Below are 22693 nucleotides of genomic sequence, written 5' to 3' on the forward strand. Positions count from 1 at the left end.
TGAGACGTACAATTTCCATCTAGAGAGAGGAGCGGCGCACAAGAGCTCTCTTTCTCAAACACTCTCTCCTCGCTCTCGCTTCTCCTGAGAAAATACAATACTCATCTCGGGGCGAACAGCCCTCTCTGCTCTCTGCTGCACTATTGCAAAGAAGCTCAATTCGCTGTTATCTCCAGAGTAAGTAACCTTGTCCTCATATAGCTCACTGCTCTCTGCTCGCTTTTTTGTACTCTTTCATCGTTTATGAGTTTGAAAGCAGTAGATTACTTTTGATAGGGTGCAATGTAGCCTATCGCTTAACTCTTAGTAAACATTTTTTGTATGGTTGACTGAGACGAATTAAATATGGTCAAGATTCATAAATACACTGAAGACATTATTCACAGTGACCTGGAGGGAATTTACACAGTTGAGTTACTTTTCATATCTGGCTTATGAAGTAAGTATACGATCATTTGATGTTTCTGTACACACAACGGGAAACAATCACGTTTAAGTTTTTGGTTTCAACTTGACTAAGCAGCGTTTTTACCTTATAATTGTGTGTTTGTGCATTAATTTGGACGTTGCGCGTATTTTGTAATAAAAATTCATTTCTGTAAGGATTCAAATATCTGTGCTTTAACTCATTAACGGATTTGCATTCTAGTTCCGTTTTTACCTTGTTACTAGCCTTAATCCCTTGCGCTGTAATACATTATAGCGCTCGAGTTTGACACTTCGCTCAGAAATGTAAACTCGTATTGGCCGCAAGTATATCGGATTTGTATATCCAAGGAACATTGCGTTGCACGTATTTGTAATCATTGATGTTCACGGGTGCATCACTACGCACGTTTACCTGTCATTGACTTTTTTTTGTCGGCAAACGCAGCCAATCCAAAACTTGTAGGCTGTTTTTCCTTCACGCGCGCTATTTTGTTAGAGCTCCGTATGTAACATTGAGGGATATTGCTGTTAACGTCGGGTCTAGTCAGAAAACGCTCCCTAAGAGAAGGTTTGCAGTGACGACTTTGTTGTTGTCAGGTTAGCTGATGGTGTAAAACACCTTTAAAATCAGTTTTGTGTTTCGACATCACATTACGTGAACGATGCGATTTTCCTTTTCCGCGATTATTGGTTTGCCTCACCAAAAATCAGGTCTTCGGAAGAGAAGCAGCACCTGGCTTGAGCGAGTAGTCTAAACAAAATAAATTAGCATGTCCTTAAAACGAGTTTTTGTATAATTTTTATGACTTCTTGTAGTATGTAACACTAAACGTACATGCATTATTTTACTTATACCATTGACTTTTAATGCCTGAAATGACAAGGCCACTTTGTGGGGTTAACTTCAGCCAGTATTTAAAAACTTTATCAGTACCTCAGTACATCAGAAGTTATAGGCCTTCTTTTCTGTTGCGATAGTCATTTGCAGATCAAGACAGAAATCAAACTGGCATGAACGTGATAAGAAGAGGTGAATGCAGATCTGTTGTATTACTTTTTTAACGCGAGAGTTTAGGAGGACTACCTTCCCTACAGGTTATGAATCAAAGAGTTTTCTTGGCTACATATTTTCAACATCACTTATTACCAAGTATGCTGTAATCTCTGATTAAATAAATAATTGAACTATACAGTTTAATTAATTAAGCTTAGATATTAAATACCTTCAATTTCTTTATTGGGCTGTATAAATAAACATTTCTCGCTTTAGTTTTACACTTGTCTACAGACTTATTGCAGACTTATTTGCAGACTTATTGCAGTGCCTCTGTGTAAATGTATCACGTTAACTGGAGTTGCACAGTTCCACGGTAGTATTTAAAGGTATTACATTTGAGCTTTCTAATTATTCATTTGTGGGGGGGGGGGGTTTAAGTATATATGTATGTATTTATTTCCAGAGAATAGTACAGTGGTTCCGCACTAGATGATAAAAAGAAAAACACAGTTAACAGTGTTTAGTTGTAGTACCATTACTTGTGATAAGGTTCCTCAGTGTCTTTTACTGTGCAATGCAATTTAAATATGGCTAAGGTTCAACCTTTTTCTTTTATATTCTTTTACATTTTGATTTACATTCACAGGTATGCATGATACCTTATTCCATTAAAATGAATAGAACATTATTATAATATTACTTAGATAATATTGAAAAATAAGAGTATCCTTCAAAATCTCTGTGAGTAATTTTCTTAGTTGGCCTGATGGGAGATTATTTAGAACAATTCATGCTTTAATTTCCTATTGTATAATATATGTGTGATATTTTGATTTGCATATAGACTTTATGTAAAAGTCATTTATTCCTGTTCTTTGTTTCTTCTTGGCCAGACTTACAGGGTTCCCAAGCTGTGTCCAGTTGACAGGCTTTTAAAGATGGCACAGTAACAGTCCAGTGATGCCTGACCATGACAGCACAGCCCTCTTAAGCAGACAAACCAAGAGAAGAAGAGTTGACATTGGAGTGAAAAGGACTGTAACAGCAGCATCTGTGGCTTTCGCTCGATCAAAAGCAAGCATTTTCAGTGCCATGAATCCCCACGGATCTGAACAGGATGTTGAGTGTTCTGTGGTACAACACGCAGACAGCGAGAAGTCCAATGTGCTTCGCAAGTTACTGAAAAGGGCAAACTCCTATGAAGATGCCATGATGCCCTTTCCTGGGGCCACCATCATCTCACAGCTGCTGAAAAGTAATCTAACCAAAAATGGAGTCAGTGAGCCCACCTTCCAGAGCAGTGGCCTGTCCAGCACTGGCTCAGAGATGCACCAGGAGGATGCCTGCAGCACGTCGTCTCGGGGTAGCCCTCCGGAGTGCCTGTCTCCCTTCAGCAGGCCCTCCATGGCACAATTTGACATTGATCGGTTGACAGATGAGCACCTGAGAGCAAAACGTGCCCGGGTGGAGAACATCATTCGTGGGATGAGCCACTCTCCCAGTGTCACACTCCGCACAGGTGAAAATGAGCGTGAGGGGGCAGCCCAGCCCCCAAGCCCTCGCGAGGGCTACAGAGAAAACAAGCGCAAGCAGAAACTGCCCCAGCAGCAGCAGCAGAGTTTTCAGCAGTTCGTCTCTGCTCGCAAAGAGCAGAAGCAAGAAGAGCGCCGGCAACTCAAACTGCAGCTGGAGGACATGCAGAAACAACTCCGCCAGCTACAGGAGAAGTTTTATCAGATATATGACAGCACTGACTCTGAGAACGATGAAGATGGGAACCTCTCAGAGGACAGCCTGCATTCTGATGGAATGGACATTCGTGTCTCTGATCCAGCTCCTGACCGCTCAGACAATGAGATGTCTGATCTGGATCCGGGACACTTCTTGGACCGAGCTCGAGCACTCATTCGTGAGCAGACCGTGCTGACAGGGGGGGAGAAACCCAAGCGAGATGGCTCCAGGGGAAAGGCTCATGGACCAACGTCAATGCATGCAGAAGGAAAACAGCTAGCAGAGACACTGAAACAGGAGCTGAACACAGCCATGTCCCAGGTAGTGGACACAGTGGTAAAAGTCTTTGCAAAACCTCCACGTCCTCTTCCACAGGTCTTCACCCCTGTGCAGACACCCTCAGACCGCTTCACAGTCAATGGTGAGAACCCCAACTTCCACACCACTAACCCGCGTTTGCAATGTTTTGGCGATGTCATCATTCCTAATCCTCTTGACTCTTTTGGCGCCATGCAAGTGCCCAACTCAAATGACCAAACAGAGGCCCTGCCACTGGTAGTAAGAAAGAACTCTGCAGACCATACTGGCACTCTGCCCACGCCTGGGGGTCACCACGCTGCTCTGCACCCATCACCGTTATCCACAACTATTGGCTTCAGCCCTCCCTCCTTCCGCCATCCTTTCCCCCTTCCTCTCATGGGGTACCCTTTCCAAAACCCTTTAGCTGCCCCAACTGGGCCTTATTCAGGCAAGGACAGATCTTCTCCTGAGTCCCTGGACCTCTCCAGAGAGACTACCAGCCTACGGACCAAGATGTCCTCCAACCACCTCAGCACCCATCGCTCCATTTCCCCAACACACAACCCTGAAAGTCTTTCTCTATCGCTCATCAAGTCTGAATGTGGTGACCTCCAAGATATGTCTGACATCTCTCCATATTCAGGAAGTACAATATCCTTTTGCAAAAGTAACTCCTTGTTGGCTTATTGCAATATCCTTTTGTACAGTTTAAAGTAATTGTTTGTGTAACTATTTCTGAAATTTTATAGACAATAGATTTAAACAGATATAAGATCTAAAGGGCTTGCCCAATATGACTGCAAGAATGTTTATATTACATATGAATTATATTACATATTACTGGGAGAATTTTTGCAGGAGGATTTAAAAAAGATCATTTAATTTTATCTCCATTAATTAGTACATTTCAGATCATGTGTTCATGCAAAAAAGCTTGATGATTGAGGCCTTCAAGTGTGTGCTGAGGGAACGATCCTGAAAGGCCCTGCTATGGTGAAGATGCTTCTTATCTTCTCTGTTCTCACACTATCACAGAGACCCACAATAAATTCCCCTCTTTCATCACAGCGTATGTAAGACTTTGGACATAAATGCTCAAAGCAAATCGTGTTTCAAAGCTAGGAAGTGAAAGGACAAGAGAGCTCCTTTGCTGAGTGGTCTTAGCATCCTGCATTTACAAAGATATCTGTTCCTAAGGCAGCATTTGTAGGAGGACTTTGTACTTGCTGAATGCTATATTAAAGTAATAGGGAACAGCAGTATGATGTATTCAATGATTTTTGTTTGGCTGTTTGTTTCTCTAATGTTCCCTCTTAACCACTTACACTCCAGAGACCTGCCAGTGGGTCCTGACTCTCATTCCTCGCTCTTGTCACTACATACTTTTCGCATTAATATTAATGAAGTTCCTGAATAATTCACAATATTACTGAATAACATGGTTATTAATAGCACATTAATCTAAAAGATTAATAACTAAATAATAAGCCTCAGGTTGAAGAGACTAATTCATATAACATGTTGCTTCGTAGAGTATCTAAGAAGAAAAAAGTCTTATTCCCTCTGATCATGAACAGCTTGCTATAGTGGGAAGCACTTGCAGCACTAATAGCTGTTGCCTGGCAGCAGAGCTAGTCTTTTCATCTGTCTCTTTTTCCTGGTGTGAACAGGTGTTTTCAGGTAGTTGTTTATCCTTCACCCCCATCCCTTTTTACAACCGTATACCAAAAAGCTAATAGATGTCTTACAAGCCCTGAATATGCCCATTTTAAGAATAAACTCAGATGGTATAATACTATATGTGTTTTTAAATCATGGATTGTTCAATCTAGCTGCACGGTTCAGATTTGGTACAAAGTATGATACACAAATATTTTTGAACTTTAATATAATTATCAGATTTTTTATGTACTCCATCCTGTAAATTAATATTAAAAAATATTAGTTTCCAAAATATTAATGTTCAAAATATTTATTCTTTTTTGTCCTCTTTCAATAACAAGGCAAACGCTTTCAGCTCTGAAAGAGTTAAAGTGTCTTTTACTTCAGTAAATAAACATGTGCACCTGCACAGTTGGGCTCTCAACTGCAATGTCTCAATATTTGCAAAATAGGGTCTTTAATCAAATATTAAATTTTATTCAAATTCTAAAAGGAACAGGCAGCCAATTGTCTTCAGCTGTGTCCAGAATGATCCTCCTTGTCACGCGCCTTCTTTGCATCTCAAGAAAAATAGCCTTGTTCAGTTCCCCTTCAGCATTTGCATATAGAGAGTCCGAACAGCTCTGGCACGGTGCGCCTACAAGACACATGGGGGCTGGGGTGTTGAAGGCAGTTTGCATGCCTAATGTAACAGACCAGGCTGAGGTTCACTGTTGTTTAACATATATTTTAGTTAAATACATTCGGGTGAATAAAATGATTAACTATAGGCTTTTCTCCATTCTGCTGATATTTTAGACATATGGTCATTATAGTGTTATTAGTATTACAATATGAAGCCTCTAGATTTCATCATACATTTTTGCTCTCACCTATTAAAAGAATATGGTATGCTTTTTTGAGCTGATGCAGCCTGAATGTGCAGTTTTAGTGTACTAGGCAAAGTTAAGAGGATTTTTTTAGGAAGAAGTTAGGTTCAGCTGTGGCACATTTGTGTAATCTTTCATGTTGCCAAGCAGATGTCTAGCATTAATTTATGGATTTATCATCTGATGTGGACATCTCTATGTCCCTGTCTCTCCTTACACCTGGCACTTGGATCAGATTTCAGTAGTTATTGTCTTCCTTTCATGAAACTCACTGAAAACAAAACAAAACAAAACAAAAAGGCGGATGGTGCATGCCATCCGCAGCGCTGGTGTTTTTGTAGCATCTCGTTTGGCTATAACCCATGGGAACCCTGTTTTTCCCCGTATCCTTCAATTCTTCATATTCATGTTTGCATTATTTTTTGACTGACCTTGGCTGTGGCCTGGCTGGTTATATACCGAGTGGGCCAGTGTTTACTTGATCTTCTTGTCACTGTGCATATTTACGTATCCTAGAAACGACTGTATTTTTCTTAGAAGAGAGGTTTCCTTGTAGGAAATGGGCACTGGGTGAGTCAGGTCTATCATGTCTTGCTCATATATTTTTCCAGGACCTTTAGGTATTTAAATATGCTTCAGAGAAGTGTTAAAATTACACTTTTTATTTTTTATATATATATATATATATATATATATAATTTATTTATTTTTGAATTAATTGACCAAAGATATGGCCTACAATTTGACAGAAACATCTCAGTAAAATTATTTTAAACAAGAGGCAGCCAGTGATGGTGTTCACTATTCCTTTTTCTCCCCCGTGTCTAAGCCAGACACATCTTTCTACTCTACTGTATTTCCTTTACTTGAGGGACTAGACTTCTTTCTTTATGCTTCTGAAAAAGCCTTGGGATCCTTGAAAAAACTTTCCTCCTGTCTCTTGCTTTCCCATCCTCTTCCCCAGTCATTCACAACTATTATTTGCTCTATGTGTTATGACACATGGCAGAAAAGAAGTCAATGCTCTTTTCAGTCTTTGCTATTAGTGTATTGGAGGTCACACAGGGCTGTTTTCGTTCCCTTGTCTCTTTACACAAGGAGTGTGTCCAACAACATGGATGGCATCACTGTAGTCCCACTACAGCACAAATAGACTCACTTGTGCTATAGAAACAGTTTGAATATTTAGAAATGCTAGTTTTTTGTCAGTATTTAATTTATACTCATTTTTACATACAAACTGTCAGCATGATTATTTGAAGTTAACACTTCCTTTGGCTCCCAATGCAGCACTGAGCATATAAACCAACGTGAAGGGGCTGCAGTGGGGAATTAGCGCCCACTCTCTGCATCACACGGACAGCATAAGCCTCTGCTGGGCCAGCCTCTTAATTGACCTTGCAGGGGCCCATTGATTTAGCCCCATATGAATCTTCATTTTTGATAAATTATAAAGCCATTAATTTGCCGAGGAAATGGCATGGCCAGTCTGCATCGCAGATGTGGCTAAAGCTGCCATAACTGACAGCACAGCGGCCATGCCAGGAGGCTGGGGGGCAGGGGTGCTGGGGCTGCAGTGTGGGGGTAAAGGTGGAGGGTGGGGGCAGAAGTGCTGGGGGTGGAGGTTGGGGGCAGGGGGGGCTGGGGGTTGTTGGGGCGACTGTAATGAGGAGATGGCTCTGGTTAGCCATGTCTCCTCCTGGGACTACTCTCAGCAGCCGTCTGTTTACCAATCTACAGGGTAATGCCACCTCCAGATAAATAGGGTTTTTATTGGATAAGCAGGCATTTATTGACCAGCAATACTGAGTATATTGACTGGAACTCTTTTAGAACTTTTAGAGGCCTTTCAGGTTGTAGACGGTAATATGTGAGTTAAAAAATATTTTGGATGATGTCGGATGTGGTTTCATTTAATAATGCTATTGTGTACTGTTGTGAAATTATGCAAATGTTAGACTGGTTATAAATATTATTTTCTGAAATGTGTGTGTGTGTGTGTGTGTGCATATATATATATATATATATATATATATATATATATATATATATATATATATATATATATATATATATATTATTCATCTGTATTTATCTCTACTTTTATTATCATAAAACATGAATATAAGTTGATATCTCTGTATATATTAATATATTTTCCTTGACCTTCAATTCTGCAAATCCAAGAAGGGCTCTCTCCCAACCATCTAAAGAAAGCCAAGCTGATGTTCTTCTACACCCGCTACCCTAGCTCCAACATGCTGAAGATGTTTTTCTCCGATGTGAAGGTGAGCCTGTCTCTGACCATTAACCACATGTTGTGAGAGGGGGCTCTGCCATACTAGCCCAGATGGGTCAGAACAGACGGCCAACTCTCTCTCCCAGCTTACTCCTTTCTCTCTCTCTCACTCCTCACTCTCAGATAGATAGATAGATAGATAGATAGATAGATAGATAGATAGATAGATAGATAGATAGATAGATAGATAGATAGATAGATAGATAGATAGATAGATAGATTACTAGTACATCATAAGCTCCCATTTGCCCTTTCTCTTTGTTTCACTATTCCTAAGTAAATTAGGGGATTGTAGCTGATGGAATGAACTGAAAGGAGTCATGAGAAATAGGCAAGTGCACGGAAGAGGGAACAGCAGGGGCAACAAACAAACTAGAGAATGACAACACCAACAAAACAATGGAGTCTCTTATTTACTATTTAATTTGTGGTTGAAGCATAAAGCAGCAGGCATATGGGCGAGAAATAATGTGACAGATTCAGGCCACATTATTCAAATGAGATAAGGATGGTCCTTTGAGTCCCAGTTGGACATGCCCTGGGTCTGCAGCAAGCACAGCATCATGTAATGGAGTCTGTTACATTTTTGTGTCTACAACATGGCAGGGAAAACCTTTCCACAGTCTAGAGTATTTACTGACATTAGTCATTAGCTGTGAATAAACTATGTGGTTCTTGGATTCATTGTATTGTCTTTATATGACAAGGTTATGCCACTCTTAAATGCAGTATATTAAATTATTCTAGAATAAGGTCAGGGTTCTGGGAACTGTTGTTGTTTTTCCAGAGGAAATAAAGGACACCATGTATTTTCTAGATAAGAAGTATATATGTTAAAGAATTAAGCATAAATTACGTAATAATTACAGTGTAATAAGCTAATGAAAGCTATGGGACTAACTAATTAAAGAGGCTTATTCACCACAGTAATGAGATCTTAATAGAGAGTAATGACTGTGGGAAATAAGTTGATTTGACAACCATTTCATCTCTAATGGGATGACAGAAGCCCCTACCTTTTGACCATAACATCTATATAATAGCCTGCTTAAATTTAAATTGTGCATTAACTTGCAGTTCCTTAAGCCTTTATTGTTGTTTATAATTAATATATATGATTTCAGTGGTTTCATGTATTATTTTGGCAACAATCTTTTGAATTTACTTGTAAAGGTTTTTTTTGGGGGGGGGGGGGGGTTAAATGTAAATGTAACATATACACAGTATTAGAAAAATAAAAATAAAAACATTGTTTAAATTCAGAGCAGTCAGAAGGCAAAGCTGTTTGTTGTGTTTAGTTCCAAGCTTGTGACCAGGATCTGTTGTAGGTCATGATTTGACAGGTCTGTTTTAGATCATAGGCAGTGGTAGCTCAGTAGTTAAGGTATTCAACTAGTAATCAGAAGGTGGCCAGTTCAAGCCACACTGCTGCCAAGTTGCCACTGTTGGGTGCCTCAGCGAGGCCCTTAACTCTCAATTGCTCAAATTGTGCTCACTCATAATTGTAAGTCGCTTTGGCTAAAAGTGTCAGGTAAATGTCATGGTCTGACAGGTCTGTTTTGTCCCTTCTTATCAGCTGGTAAAATAATCTCTATCTCCTTTCATCCTGGTTAAACTGGTTAAATGATCTACAACTATTTTCATACTGGATAAATGGTGGGTCAGAGTTGTCACAAGCATGATAGCTTGTTTAAGTAAGCTCTAAAATCCAATTTTTATAATACCTGAAGCATATGCACTACATGACTTTCTAGACTGAGAGGAGTGACTGAAACGGGTAAAGATGGGGAGAGGGTTAAAATGGGTAACAGAGGAGAGGAGCTTTGATGATGAGGGGTCACAGTAGGTATATAGGAGCTATTTTGTCAGTCTACCATGGTCAAGGCCTACTGGTTAGCTAGGCATCACCAGTAGGGTTGTCCAATCTTACATTTTAGCCACTAGTTTAGGCATGGTCTTCTCTTCTGAAATAATGCCAGATGCTATTAAGAGATCAATATCAAGAAACATTAACCTATTGAGGCACTAAAATAGAATCTACAGATCCTGACCTTTCCCACATTCATGTTTAGTGTGCCTGTCTTAAGTGTTGGTGGTGCTGGGGTGGGAGGGGTGGGAGGGGTAAAGCCCATATAAGTAGCATCTGAAACAGCTTGCATGGAGCATGTGAAAGCCTGTATTGTCCATGGCTAACAGAGGAAATGTGCAGAATGACGGGTCAAGTCTTCCCCCCTGTGACTCAGAGAGAGGGATCTCTATTACTAAAGGAATAATCTTTCACAGGCTTGTGAGCATGAGTGTGTGAAATAGTCCTGTCCTGTACACATGCGCACATGCATCCACATGCTTGCACACATATGCGCGCACACACACACACACACACACACACACACACACACACACACACACAAAAAAACCTTTTAGTTTGTTTTGTATATTCTGTATATAGTTTAATATGGTTGATTGAGTGTGTATGGTGTAGCCTGCTCATATCAATGTATAATAGTTTGGTTATTTGCATGTCTTTAAGTTTTCTTTTGTCCTTAATTTTTCTGTTAATTTTGTCCTTTATGCAGATATTTCCCATTTTTCTTTCATCCTTGCCAGTGTTATTCTCAGGAAATTCTGGGTATTTGTGTTGATGTGTTAGTTACCCTATTGCTGTGTGTGTGTGTGTGTGTGTGTGTGTGTGTGTGTGTGTGTGTGTGTGTGTGTGTATATGTGTGGGCCTAGACAGGCAGATAATGCAGGTCCTTAACTGCTGAGTTGTCACATTCCAGCAGTGCAGCCCTTTTGACTTTTAACTCTGGTTTTTCTGACTGGCAACAATGAGCTTTAAACTCCCTTTATACTACTTAGCCAAATGGTGTCATGTGGACTTACTTTTCTGTGGTCCCCGTTATATCATTTGCTGTCTGTTCTGGAAATGGACCTCCTTCTCTCACTGTGGCATTCCTCTCTTCTGAGCGCTTCAATCATATGAGACAATGTATTTTGACAATAGACAGGTCTAATCTCAATGTCAAAGTACTTTTCATTCCCCAGTGAGCAGCCCACTATGATTTTGTACTGTTTGTACCTACTATGATTTTGGACTGTTTTGTTTCTTATTCTAAAATAAATTAACTGGAGGCTTGGGGGTTGAGGGGGAGATGCATCATGGCAGCTAGGGTTCATTATTCCTTATTTGGTCGGTGATTTTTGCTGTATAGCGGGAAAAAAGAAACCCTCCCAGTTCAGCAGATCCTTATACATAGAAGTTCTTTTGAAATGGCTAACCAGGAAATCAGATAGCCCTGCTTCTCTCTCCCTCTCTCTCTCTCTCTGCCTGTCTCTCTCTGTGCGTCTGTCTCTCTCTCTCTCTCTCTCTCACCCTTCTAGCCTCTCTTGCTTGCTGGGTGTCCCCTTTGCACTTCCTCTTTCTCTCTTCCTCTCTTTCTTTCTTTCTTTCTTTCTTTCTCTCTCTCTCTCTCTCTCTCTAGTCTTTCCCTACAATATGCTGAGAAGGATGAAGTACCATGCAGTCTGAATGTATGCTACTTGGAGAGGTTAAGTACATGTTTGAACTTCTGCAGAATTGGGGCATTTGAATGATGACAATTTATTTTCTGTTTAATTATGTGTGAGGAATTCTTGCAGTGCTACAGTAATTACACTCCTGCCTTGGCCTCTTAGGGCACCCATCATCCCACTGTGGTTCTCCCACTAACTTGGTTCCTCCACTATGAATTCTCATTGACTTCATTATCTTAAATTTGAGAGCATGAAGACAAGTTTCCACATGGTAATTACATCTACCTACACACAAGATGGGTTTCTTTCTCCAACAGCTACATTCTCTCTCTCTCTCTCTCTCTCTCTACCTCTTTTTTCCATTTTCTTCCCCTTTCCCCTGGACAACTGTCATCTAAACATGTATCCGCATGTTCACACAAGTAGATAATTGCTCATAATAAATGATGCCAGGAAGTGTGGAAGGGGACTGAGGGATTAATGATCGCCATAGTAACCAAAGCCTGCTGCATTTATGGCTATATGCACCTCAGCTGTTCTGCACATTCACATACTTGGAAAAGATGTACCCATGTATCCAAAACACACACACGCGCGCGCACACACACACTATATTGCTTCTGTTTGTCCAGAAAACAAACATCTGATGCAATAATAGCTACTTTACTGTGCATTAGTACAAAGAATGTATTAAATGAACACACAAAACCTTGTCACACTTGTGTCATGCAAGTCATTTGTTGAGGTTACAGGTCAAAGGTGAAACACACATGGCTATCCTGATATGTTCGTTTGTTAATTTGCATACTAACGTCACTGGATCATGGTAGTTCCCAAAATCACTTAATGACAATTGTTTGCCTACAAATCTGAACACACTATAACTAGCACTATCTGAATGCACTATAACAGTAATACTATCTGAACACACTATAACTCTAATACTATGTTTGTAAATCTGAACATACTATACTAACACTATCTGAATGCACTATGACTCTAACACTATGTTTGTAGCACAACTAGGTTGTTGCGTGCTTTTTTTATTTAATTTTGTTTATTCGCTCAATTTCACCCGTTAGCGGATATTATTAGTGGTGGTGACTGGGGGGGCAGCCCTAGGGCATATCAGAATTAACTGAGCTACTTGATATGGAAATTTGCTGTCAGTACTTTACAGGCTGTTAACACAATTATAATTTCATCCACTCAACCCTGAACTGTTTGCATTTGTGCATAACTGCACAAATCTACACTGATCATGTAAGCCTCCCCCAGAACCCCTGACCGCTCTTTCACAACCAAAGGTGTATTTGCCAACTCATTATTCTCAAGGACAATATGAAACAAACACAATTGTAGAAATAAATGTCTTACCTTGCAAATGTTTGCACTGAACTAAAGCAACTTCAGGTTACCCTGCAATAGTTGCACATATGAAAATGTAACAAATTACTGAAAGGTTATGATCTTAATTAGTATTTCACAAAAAAAGTTAAAAAAGAAAATGTTTTGCATTGCTTTGCTATACAAATGTATCACATTGACATGGTGTCAAATTTACATGTTCTAGTGAGTATAATACTTGTCTTAAATATAAAATGGAGTGCTAAATCTTACAATCTCTGTTCCTGTAGTTCAACCGTTGCATTACGTCTCAGCTGATCAAGTGGTTTAGCAACTTCCGTGAGTTCTACTACATCCAGATGGAAAAGTTTGCCCGCCAGGCCATCAACGATGGTGTGACTGGAGCAGAGGAACTAATGGTCAGTCGAGACTGTGAGCTGTATCGCGCCCTCAACATGCACTACAATAAGGCCAACGATTTTGAGGTGAGCTCTGTTCATTACAGTGTTTTGGGTTATGTGTGTGTGTCCTTATATGATTGTGGTCGATTTATGTGTGGTAACATCCAACAACCTTATGTGTGGCATCAACCTCAAAATAAAAACATAAATATTAATATAATTAATCAATATACTTCAATGTAGTTCATAAATATTTATTTATTTATTATTTGTGAAATATCTATCATGTACTTTTGCAGTGCAACATTATTTGTACCCCCATTATGTAAAATTGTTGGTAACAGTGAAGTCCCAGAATCTTGCCAGTTAGCATAAAGAAGCACTTTATATCTACAGATAATCATATTTTTATAAGAAATATTTTTTTAATAAGAAAGACTTATGCGCATAATGTAGTAGCTAGCACATCTGAGCTTAGTGTCCTGATTATAACAAAAAAAGTTATTTTGGAGGTAGAGTTGCAAACCTGCTTTTTTCCTTTTATTATATCGATAATATCCAGAAAATGTAAGAGTAATTTATTTGTAAAAACATTTTGTCGAAAACTAACACACTTAATTCAGTATTTTGCTGATCTCCTTTACATGTTTTAAAACAATGAGTGCTGAGTCTCATCTCACACACCTATCTCTCCCTTTGTTCCTAAATACCTCCTCACACACCGTTCTCTCCCTTCGTTCCTGAGGTGAAGAGTCTCGAATACCTCCTCACACACCGTTCTCTCCCCTCGTTCCTGAGGTGAAGAGTCTCGAATACCTCCTCACACACCGTTCTCTCCCCTCGTTCCTGAGGTGAAGAGTCTCGAATACCTCCTCACACACCGTTCTCTCTCCTCGTTCCTGAGGTGAAGAGACTCGAATACCTCCTCACACACCGTTCTCTCTCCTCGTTCCTGAGGTGAAGAGACTCGAATACCTCCTCACACACCGTTCTCTCCCCTCGTTCCTGAGGTGAAGAGACTCGAATACCTCCTCACACACCGTTCTCTCCCCTCGTTCCTGAGGTGAAGAGACTCGAATACCTCCTCACACACCGTTCTCTCCCCTCGTTCCTGAGGTGAAGAGACTCGAATACCTCCTCACACATCGTTCTCTCCCCTCGTTCCTGAGGTGAAGAGACTCGAATACCTCCTCACACATCGTTCTCTCCCCTCGTTCCTGAGGTGAAGAGACTCGAATACCTCCTCACACACTGTTCTTCCCCTCGTTCCTGAGGTGAAGAGACTTGGATACCTCCTCACACATCGTTCTGTCCCCTTGTTCCTGAGGTGAAGAGACTTGAGTACCTCCTCACACACCATTCTCTCCCTTCGTTCCTGAGGTGATGTAACTGAGTTGGTTAGCTGTAGCAGTCATGTGGCTCTCTGTTTGATATTGCCAAGACTGATTTTTGAGGCCCAACTGTCCTTGTCAAATGCAGTTTGCTGTGTGTATACTGAATACCTAAAATACGGATAGTATGTTTTAGGTCCACAGAAAATATGGTAAACAAAAACACTGTTCTTATATCCTACAGTTGTCCACAATGAGTATTGACAATATAGCACTCTTATATCATACAGTTGTCCTCACTGAGTAATGACAATATTCTATACCCCCTTTTGCTTCCTGTTTAATTTGCAGCATATCCAAACCTAGGGTTATTAAGGTTGCAGATATAAAGGAATATGATTTGCAACCAGGAAAACATTTAGGAGAGGAGTTCCTTATTTTCATGCATAAATATGGGATTTGCATGGCTGTGGAAGAAAATGCATGATACCATGAATAAGACTGTTGTTGCAAGAGAAGTGAAGTGAGGGATAAATTGATTTGCATAGCAAGAACAGGCTGGGCAGGTGTGCAGCACAACCAGGGCTGTATCAAAGACCACTGGATTATTGTCTTTTTCCCCCACACAAGGAACATTAGATTTTTAATGCAAATCACACACAGAAGGTGGGCAATGAGTTTGTCTACCTCTGACTTGGCTGTCAGAGGTGTGTGTGTTTTGACTAGCGTTTATATATATATATATATATATATATATATATATATATATATATATATATATATATATATATATATACACACACACACACACACACACACACACACACACACTGTTTTACTCTATTGCTAAAGGACATAATTTTTTCCCCTCTTTTCCACCTGTGACAGCAAGGCATGAAAGTGGAACGTCAGCCGATTTAGCAGACCTTTTAGCATCAAAATTCCACATTTCTAGCTCTTCCTGAATGAATATGCATTCTGCTTTGCTTATGTTTTATGTTAATGCAGTATGTACCAGTAATACGCTTCCTTCTCCTATGAGGCTTCTGTTGGAGTTTGGCCTTCTTGGTTCATTCGTCCTCTCCATTTCCCTCTTTACGCTTTTCAAAAAAAAGCCTGCATTTGCCCTTCTTCCACTCTTCCCACTTACAAAGTTTTTAATGACATAATTGTTGCAATTCTCATGGTGGAATGAGCAGAGTCTGCTATTAAAGAGGTCTGTTAATTGCCTTTCCTGTACTCATGTTGCACCCTCTGTGCTTGCCATCTTCTTTCAAGTTCAGTTGTTTATCCTTCACCCTTCTCCTCACTGATGCCTCCCCAGTATAAGGCAGCTTCACTCATATTTACCTTTCAGTTTTCAGGTTGATGATGTAATAAATGATTAGAATGAAGGCAGAACATTGTGTTCAATGTGAAAGTTACTTAAAGCCTTAAACTCCTGTACTCCTTGTCATAACTACATACCTTTCAGTGTGGTTACTGAATAATTCACAGTAGTTACTGAATAGTGTGCCTTAAGATTAATTAATACATAATGAGCCCGGAGTTTAAGTTTACCAAAAAAGAAACAAAAAACAAAATCAGGTAGAGTGGCAAAGCCACGGTATCTTCTCTTCTCGTTATTATTAGCTACTGAATTTAGTATGTATTATCCCTCCCGAAGGTGTCACTGAACTTGATCACTACATTTGGCCACATTTCTAAGATCCCCATGGAAGGTAACCATACCCATACCTTCTTAATTCCCTAAATATACATATCAGAGCTCTGGAACAATGTATTATATCTGACAAATGAAGAAAGTGTGAGGAGCAGCAAAATGAGCATGTTAAATACTCAAGACTGTGTGATTAGAGAGAACACCTGTTTAATCTAGCAGCACAGTTCGGCATTGTTAGTCAAAGTCCCATTTTCTGTCCAAACGCCCTGGTCCTGGTTCTCAGGGGCAGTTTCCACACTTACTGTATCACATCACAAGCAGCATTCAAGAGGTCTGAGAGGGGTGGGGTCCCTTGGCCCCACTGGGATAAGGAGACATTTTTATGACAGCTCTGGGAAGGTCTCATCTTTCACCCACAAAATAGTTCAAGGCTCTTCTGTCAAAGCCCCTGAGTCTACACCCAGCCTGAGCCAAACCACCCCTCCACCCTCCCTCTTCTTCTACCTCCCCTCCCCTCCTCCCTTGCCAGTCTGAGTAGTGCATAGACGAGGCTAAAGTCTTTCTCTTTCTCTCTTTCTTTCTTTCTTTCTCTGATCCTGTGATCTTTGAGCCCTTTTGAAAGTGTGTTGGTGGCAGTATCCCCACAGCAGATGCACAGAGACCTCCTTTGACTTCAAGAGCTCTCATCCTCATGTCTTTGCCTATCAGATGTCCATACTTATAATTCAATTGCTCTGTTTTCTGGTATTAAAGAGGAAGGTTTGTCTTTTTGGATGACTATTTGGCTTTGCTTTGACTTCTCCCTTTTCTTGTCCTTTTTAAGATATCTGATGAAAAGAACATTACAAAGATGAGGGAATAGTTATTTTCTATTTCCTTTCCTTTTTACCATGCACCTTTCAATGACAGTTTCTGGGAACATGAACAAATAAGTACATGAGTCTGTGATCAGTCCTGCCTTACCCCAACTCAAAGAGATCAATAATGCCAGATCAGGGACAACTCACCTTCCACCCCAGGTCTATCTTTGTGTTTGTTTCTCTCCTCTCCCCTCCTTCATGTCTGCACCTACTCTTTTCTATGCCTGGTATGACCTACCCCACAGGCCTTCATTATTAATTGTCCTTTGGAGACAGGGAAAAGTTCAAAGACTGTACTGATACTTCCTTTACATGCCACCATCTATTATCTGACATTAATCTCTTTTTACCCTTGTTCTTGGACTGTATTATCCAGCATAGCTCAAGAGAAAAGAATGTTAGCAATTAAAGCAGAAATGACTACCCCTTTGCCTGCTACAGAGGGTGCAGGCCTCACACACTCCTCTCCTGCAGACAGATAGGTTTCCATACTGTTCCACCAGGTTGCTAACCTCTAGACTACATGAGCATGTGTATGAAGATGGCTGTGGTTTCATTTCCTCTTTCTGACTATCACCTGTCCTGCTTTCAATCTCTGGGCAAACCCATGACTCTCTATTCTGCAGGGGGAAAAATTGGCTTCCATAGGTAAATGGTGTCATCTAAACCGCATATAGGCATAAGTAGATGATTTTGTCAGCAATAACGTTGTTTTAAGTAAAGGTGTCTAATTTCCAAATCTGGTTATACATTGGTCTAAAGTCACTGTCTAACTTGTACCCATTGTGGTGTTGAAGCATGTGCAGCTGGGATGGAAGCTATTACAATAAGTGTTCTGTAGTGACCTCTGTCATGTGATATAAACTGACTGGTCAGATGATGCAAACTATTGTCTTTGAGAGCTATCAGGTCACAATAATTCTGCTTGCACCATACAGCATGATAGTGTAGTACGTCATTATACAATTGAAATATTTTAAGCTAACCAATACAAATGGACAACAAACAAACATGTCTAACAAGTGTATAACAGAACATTTTAACTTAAACATAAATAATATGTATATGCAGTCATTTGAGCATTTATAATAAAAGGATAGCACAACATAATAGATAAATGCTTGAATTTGATCAGGCTCTGGTTCCAAAAACTTCAAAGCCCATTCAGTATAACAGACTTAAGTTGCATCTTATACAGAGGCAATATAGCAATACAAAATATTTGTGCAATTCTGTCATTTTTGTGTTTGACTACAGTTGTTGGAAGCTGTAAATATTATTTTATATGTGTTTCATCAGGTACATGTTTGTGTATTTTCATTCTTGGCGCAGTATATAAATATCAGATAAATGCTGGCTAGGACAAAGGTTTCAGCTAACAGGATTTAACTCAGAAATCTTTTCCTCTTTAAATGAATTTACCATACAACATTATTATTCATTTGAGGCATTTTAATTTGTTGCTTTTTTATAAATCTCTATTAATGCTGTTTTTGGACTCTTCTTTCTCCTGGTCCCTTCTCCCAGTTCTGAAATACAAAATGATTTCCCTCTGTGTGCTGGTTAAACATTAGCAGAGGTGATCTGGAGAACTTCACTCTCCCTTCCATGATATTTTACTATGAGTATTTCTGCCCAAAATCAATGTCTTTCAACTAATGACTGACTGCTGTTAATTAACTAGACAAATATTTTTGTAAAAGTCAGGCTGACATAAGTTGGAATTTGTACAAATTCAGTCTAAAATGAACATCAGAAACTGTTTGCATGCAACACCTGTGTAAAACACAAATACAATAGCACAAAGCTTAATGTCATGCAGTTTACCTTATAGATAACTAAAGACAGTGATATAATTTAGTGTAGAGTGCATAGCTTTCCATTCCATTTTGCACTCATTTACTTTCCCATTGACGTTAGTAATATGGGTACGGAACGCTAGAAATTTGTAAGTGGGCTAGCAGCATTACTTCACTGTGGAAACAGGCTGATACGTGATTAGATGGGAGGGTAATGCATTTAGACTACACAAAATTACTTATTCATGGTGACAAAGTTGCACAAAGGGGTTCTGAGCCTTCTTTTTTATAGTTAAAGCCAAAAACAAAAAATTATTTACACAAGCTCTCAGTTTTAGTCTTATTATGTATTATATTATGGATCTGACTTATTAGCTAACATTTTCAATACAAAGGTTTTGTCATATTATTTAGGTGTTTTAATGTACACATTATATGTAAAAATAGATCTCAGTTCAGTCGATGGGCTGAACCTAATCACCAAGAAGCCAAAAGAACATCACATGCCTCACATATGATACCATGCTGCTGTATGTCTAGTTCCTTTAATTGCCTCTTAGTGTTAAGTAGTGGCTGCCATGAACTGAGATCTTGTTCTTGTCATGACAGGACCTGTGACCCATCAGGAACAGGGCTGTTAATAGCCATCACAAGGGCGGCAGCCTTACTGGAAGCAGAGAGCAGTTTTAGCATGGCTCAGAACGAAACGCTGGAGTACTCCTCTACAGGAGGAGTCAGTCATGTATGCAGATGGAATAATTGCCATGTTTATTTGTTTTATTCATATCCAAATTTAGTTAGATAGACATTTGGGAGTAAGAAGTGGTTTAAATTAATGATATAGCTCTAGTTTAAGAGGATGGGTAATATCCTGAATTATGTTATTGACATTGGGCTTTTTTGCAATGATTTACATCATACCTTGAGACTTTATTGTCAAATGGTTCATTAGAAAACTGGAAATCTTCCTAGCTCTCTCATTCTTCCACTATACAGACTATATAGTTATAAACTATGCATGTTTATAACTAAAATATTCGACTTAACCATTCAGAAATACTTTAAGAGCCAGCATACGGTGATATAAAATATATTAATTATGTAGATGTGAAAATAGGTTAGAAAACGGGGGTGTTGGGACTTCTGTGGGGGATTCTTTTTTTGGCCTCACATCCATCCGTCCTCTCCCACTTTACTTTACATGCTGTCGGCTCAGTGATCATGTCATTATTTTGCTGTGGAGGGGGGCACATCTGTAGCACATGTGCACGCCTTTCTCCAAACCCTGGCATCACTCCCATTGCGCCCCCCCCCCACCCCCCATACTTCCTCTGTCTCTCCCTCACTGCCTCTTCATTTCATTAGTATCAGTGCCAGATCTCTTCTTTTGCCAGACAAGAAAGACCCAGCTCCAAGCTGCCTTGCTCCTCCTCTTCTCTGCTTTGGCTCCTTAGGCCGTTCTGTTCACCCCCACCCCCCAGCTCCATATGTCCCTCTGTCCTTCTCTGCCCACCCCATCTCGTCTTTCATTGGACTGCAACATGAGACAAATGACTTTGCAACCTTTGTCCTGTCTGAGCTTGACCTCAGACCCTCCTCTAGGTCATAGACCTTTCTCTGTTAAATTTGGGTGGACATGTCATTGTTTATCTTGGTAAGTGTAGTTATGAGTAAATATGGCCATGTTTAATCAAAGTCAAGGTGTACAAAATGTTTCATGGAAATTTGTCTTCCATAGGAGACAAATAACTGAAAGTCCCTTGTTAGATGTGACTTATATATAAATGCACAGGCACGCACACACACACACACAAACACCCCATAAACCTTTTTGAGAAATGGGCATATGGTGCATGCTTAAAATTGTGAAGTATGAAGAATTGGTTTTGTCAAGGCTGGTGCTGAATCAGCAGCTCCAATGCAGCCGTATGTATTTGCCCAGCAGCACCAGCAGGATTCTGTTCTGGGCATGAAGGGCACAGGGACAGTTGCAACACAGCGAACATAAAAGCTTCTTGTAGAGAGGGAAACCTGTGATTTGTTTGTCTCAGTGGCACTCCAGCTAAGTATCATGTGGGAAAGACTTACCTCATACATGCTATTGATTAATATACAAGGCACACAGTACATGTTTCATGTTGAACAGAAAGATGTTCTTTTGACAGTAAGCTCAGATCTACCCTCCAGACCCCAAACAACTTTATTTTCTCAACCATGAGAGAGAGAGAGAGAGAGAGAGAGAGAGAGAGAGAGAGAGAGAGAGAGAGAGAGAGAGAGAGAGAGTGTGTGTGTGTGTGTGTGTGTGTTGGGGGTGGGGGGCAAAGGAGAGACAGAGAAAGACAGAGAGAGAAAGCTCTTATCCCCCTGGCCTTGAGACATATTTGCTCACTGTCAGCCCATTATCTCTTGAAATTATTCAGCCTTCCATACTGCTCCTATGTCAAATGCCTACATCTATTTTAAAGTAAGGCTGAATGAGATTATAGAATAGTGTATTTAAATAAAAGAGAAACCTGTGTGTGTGTGTGTGTGTGTGTGTGTGTTTGACTTTATATATATATAGATAGAGAGAGAGAGAGAGAGAGAGAGAGAGAGAGAGGTGTGTGTGTGTGTGTGTGTGTGTGTGTGCATGCGCACGTGCGTGTATTTTATCATTTACTACTGATCTCTTTATGATAACACACTTTCACAAATAGCACTTAATAACTTAATTTCCTTGTGTCTTTCATTTTTAAGTATATGTGTATTTTCTGCTTATTGACTTTTGCCGTGCTATAGTTTCTGCTGTTAGCAAGAGGGAAGTCTCTTCACAGAAGGCTTTGGGTAGAATCAGGAAACACGATATAGTATGCAAAATAAGAGATAGGCCAGCTATTATTAAAATCTATCTGCCAGCACAATGAAAAAAGAGCCACTGCTCTCAGACCAAGGCAAGGTTTATGGACACAGAGCCACTGAGATTGTTTTAAACATTTAAAAGGCTTAGTTCAGCTGTATAACTCTAAAACAAACAAATAAAGCAACTTCATATTTTCCATTTGAGACACCTGGATATTTAGAAATTATCACTAGAATCAACAATGTTAAAAAATGTTTTAATATGTTTTAATATAATATACATTTTTAATTAATTAATTTTTTCCAAATAATCAGGATTTTTCTTATAATTTTTACTAGAGAACTTCTTAATTTATCACTGCTTACTTGGGGGCTTTGCAGATATAAGCACCAAGATATACCACGTATGAATAGGAGATGTCGAGTCAGTGAAAGAGAAAACAGAGTCCTCCTCTTTAATGATTAACCTTAGTGAGGAAATCAGGACTTTCTCTTACGCGCTCATGCTTCATTAAAGAAATAAAATGATTGAATGAATGAATGAATGAATGAATGAATGACCCATTCTAAGGTAAACTTTAGCCCTGTGTGGCTGGGTTTACAATCCACATCTGTACCTCTTGTCCATAACATCCATCCATACAAATGCAGACA

The 22693-nt window shown here is 39.7% G+C and overlaps 1 protein-coding gene across 4 annotated transcripts in view; it reads left to right on the plus strand.

The window, feature by feature from the left end:
• The first annotated feature begins 37 nt into the window (after positions 1-37).
• The window catches only part of LOC113583669 (prospero homeobox 1a), a 32961-nt gene continuing 10305 nt past the window's right edge, over positions 38-22693 (plus strand). For 2 of the 4 annotated variants that reach the window (XM_081721410.1, XM_081721413.1), the window contains exons 1-4: positions 38-177; positions 2320-4107; positions 8168-8276; positions 13438-13632. In XM_081721410.1, coding sequence (XP_081577536.1) covers positions 2387-4107; positions 8168-8276; positions 13438-13632 — 2025 coding nt within the window. In that variant the 5' untranslated portion in view covers positions 38-177; positions 2320-2386. The other 2 variants (XM_081721411.1, XM_081721412.1) reach the window with 2 other exon arrangements.

The sequence above is a fragment of the Electrophorus electricus genome, chromosome 10, assembly GCF_041902795.1.
Source record: "Electrophorus electricus isolate QZ-2024a chromosome 10, ASM4190279v1, whole genome shotgun sequence".
In the NCBI taxonomy this organism is placed as follows: Eukaryota; Metazoa; Chordata; class Actinopteri; order Gymnotiformes; family Gymnotidae; genus Electrophorus; species Electrophorus electricus.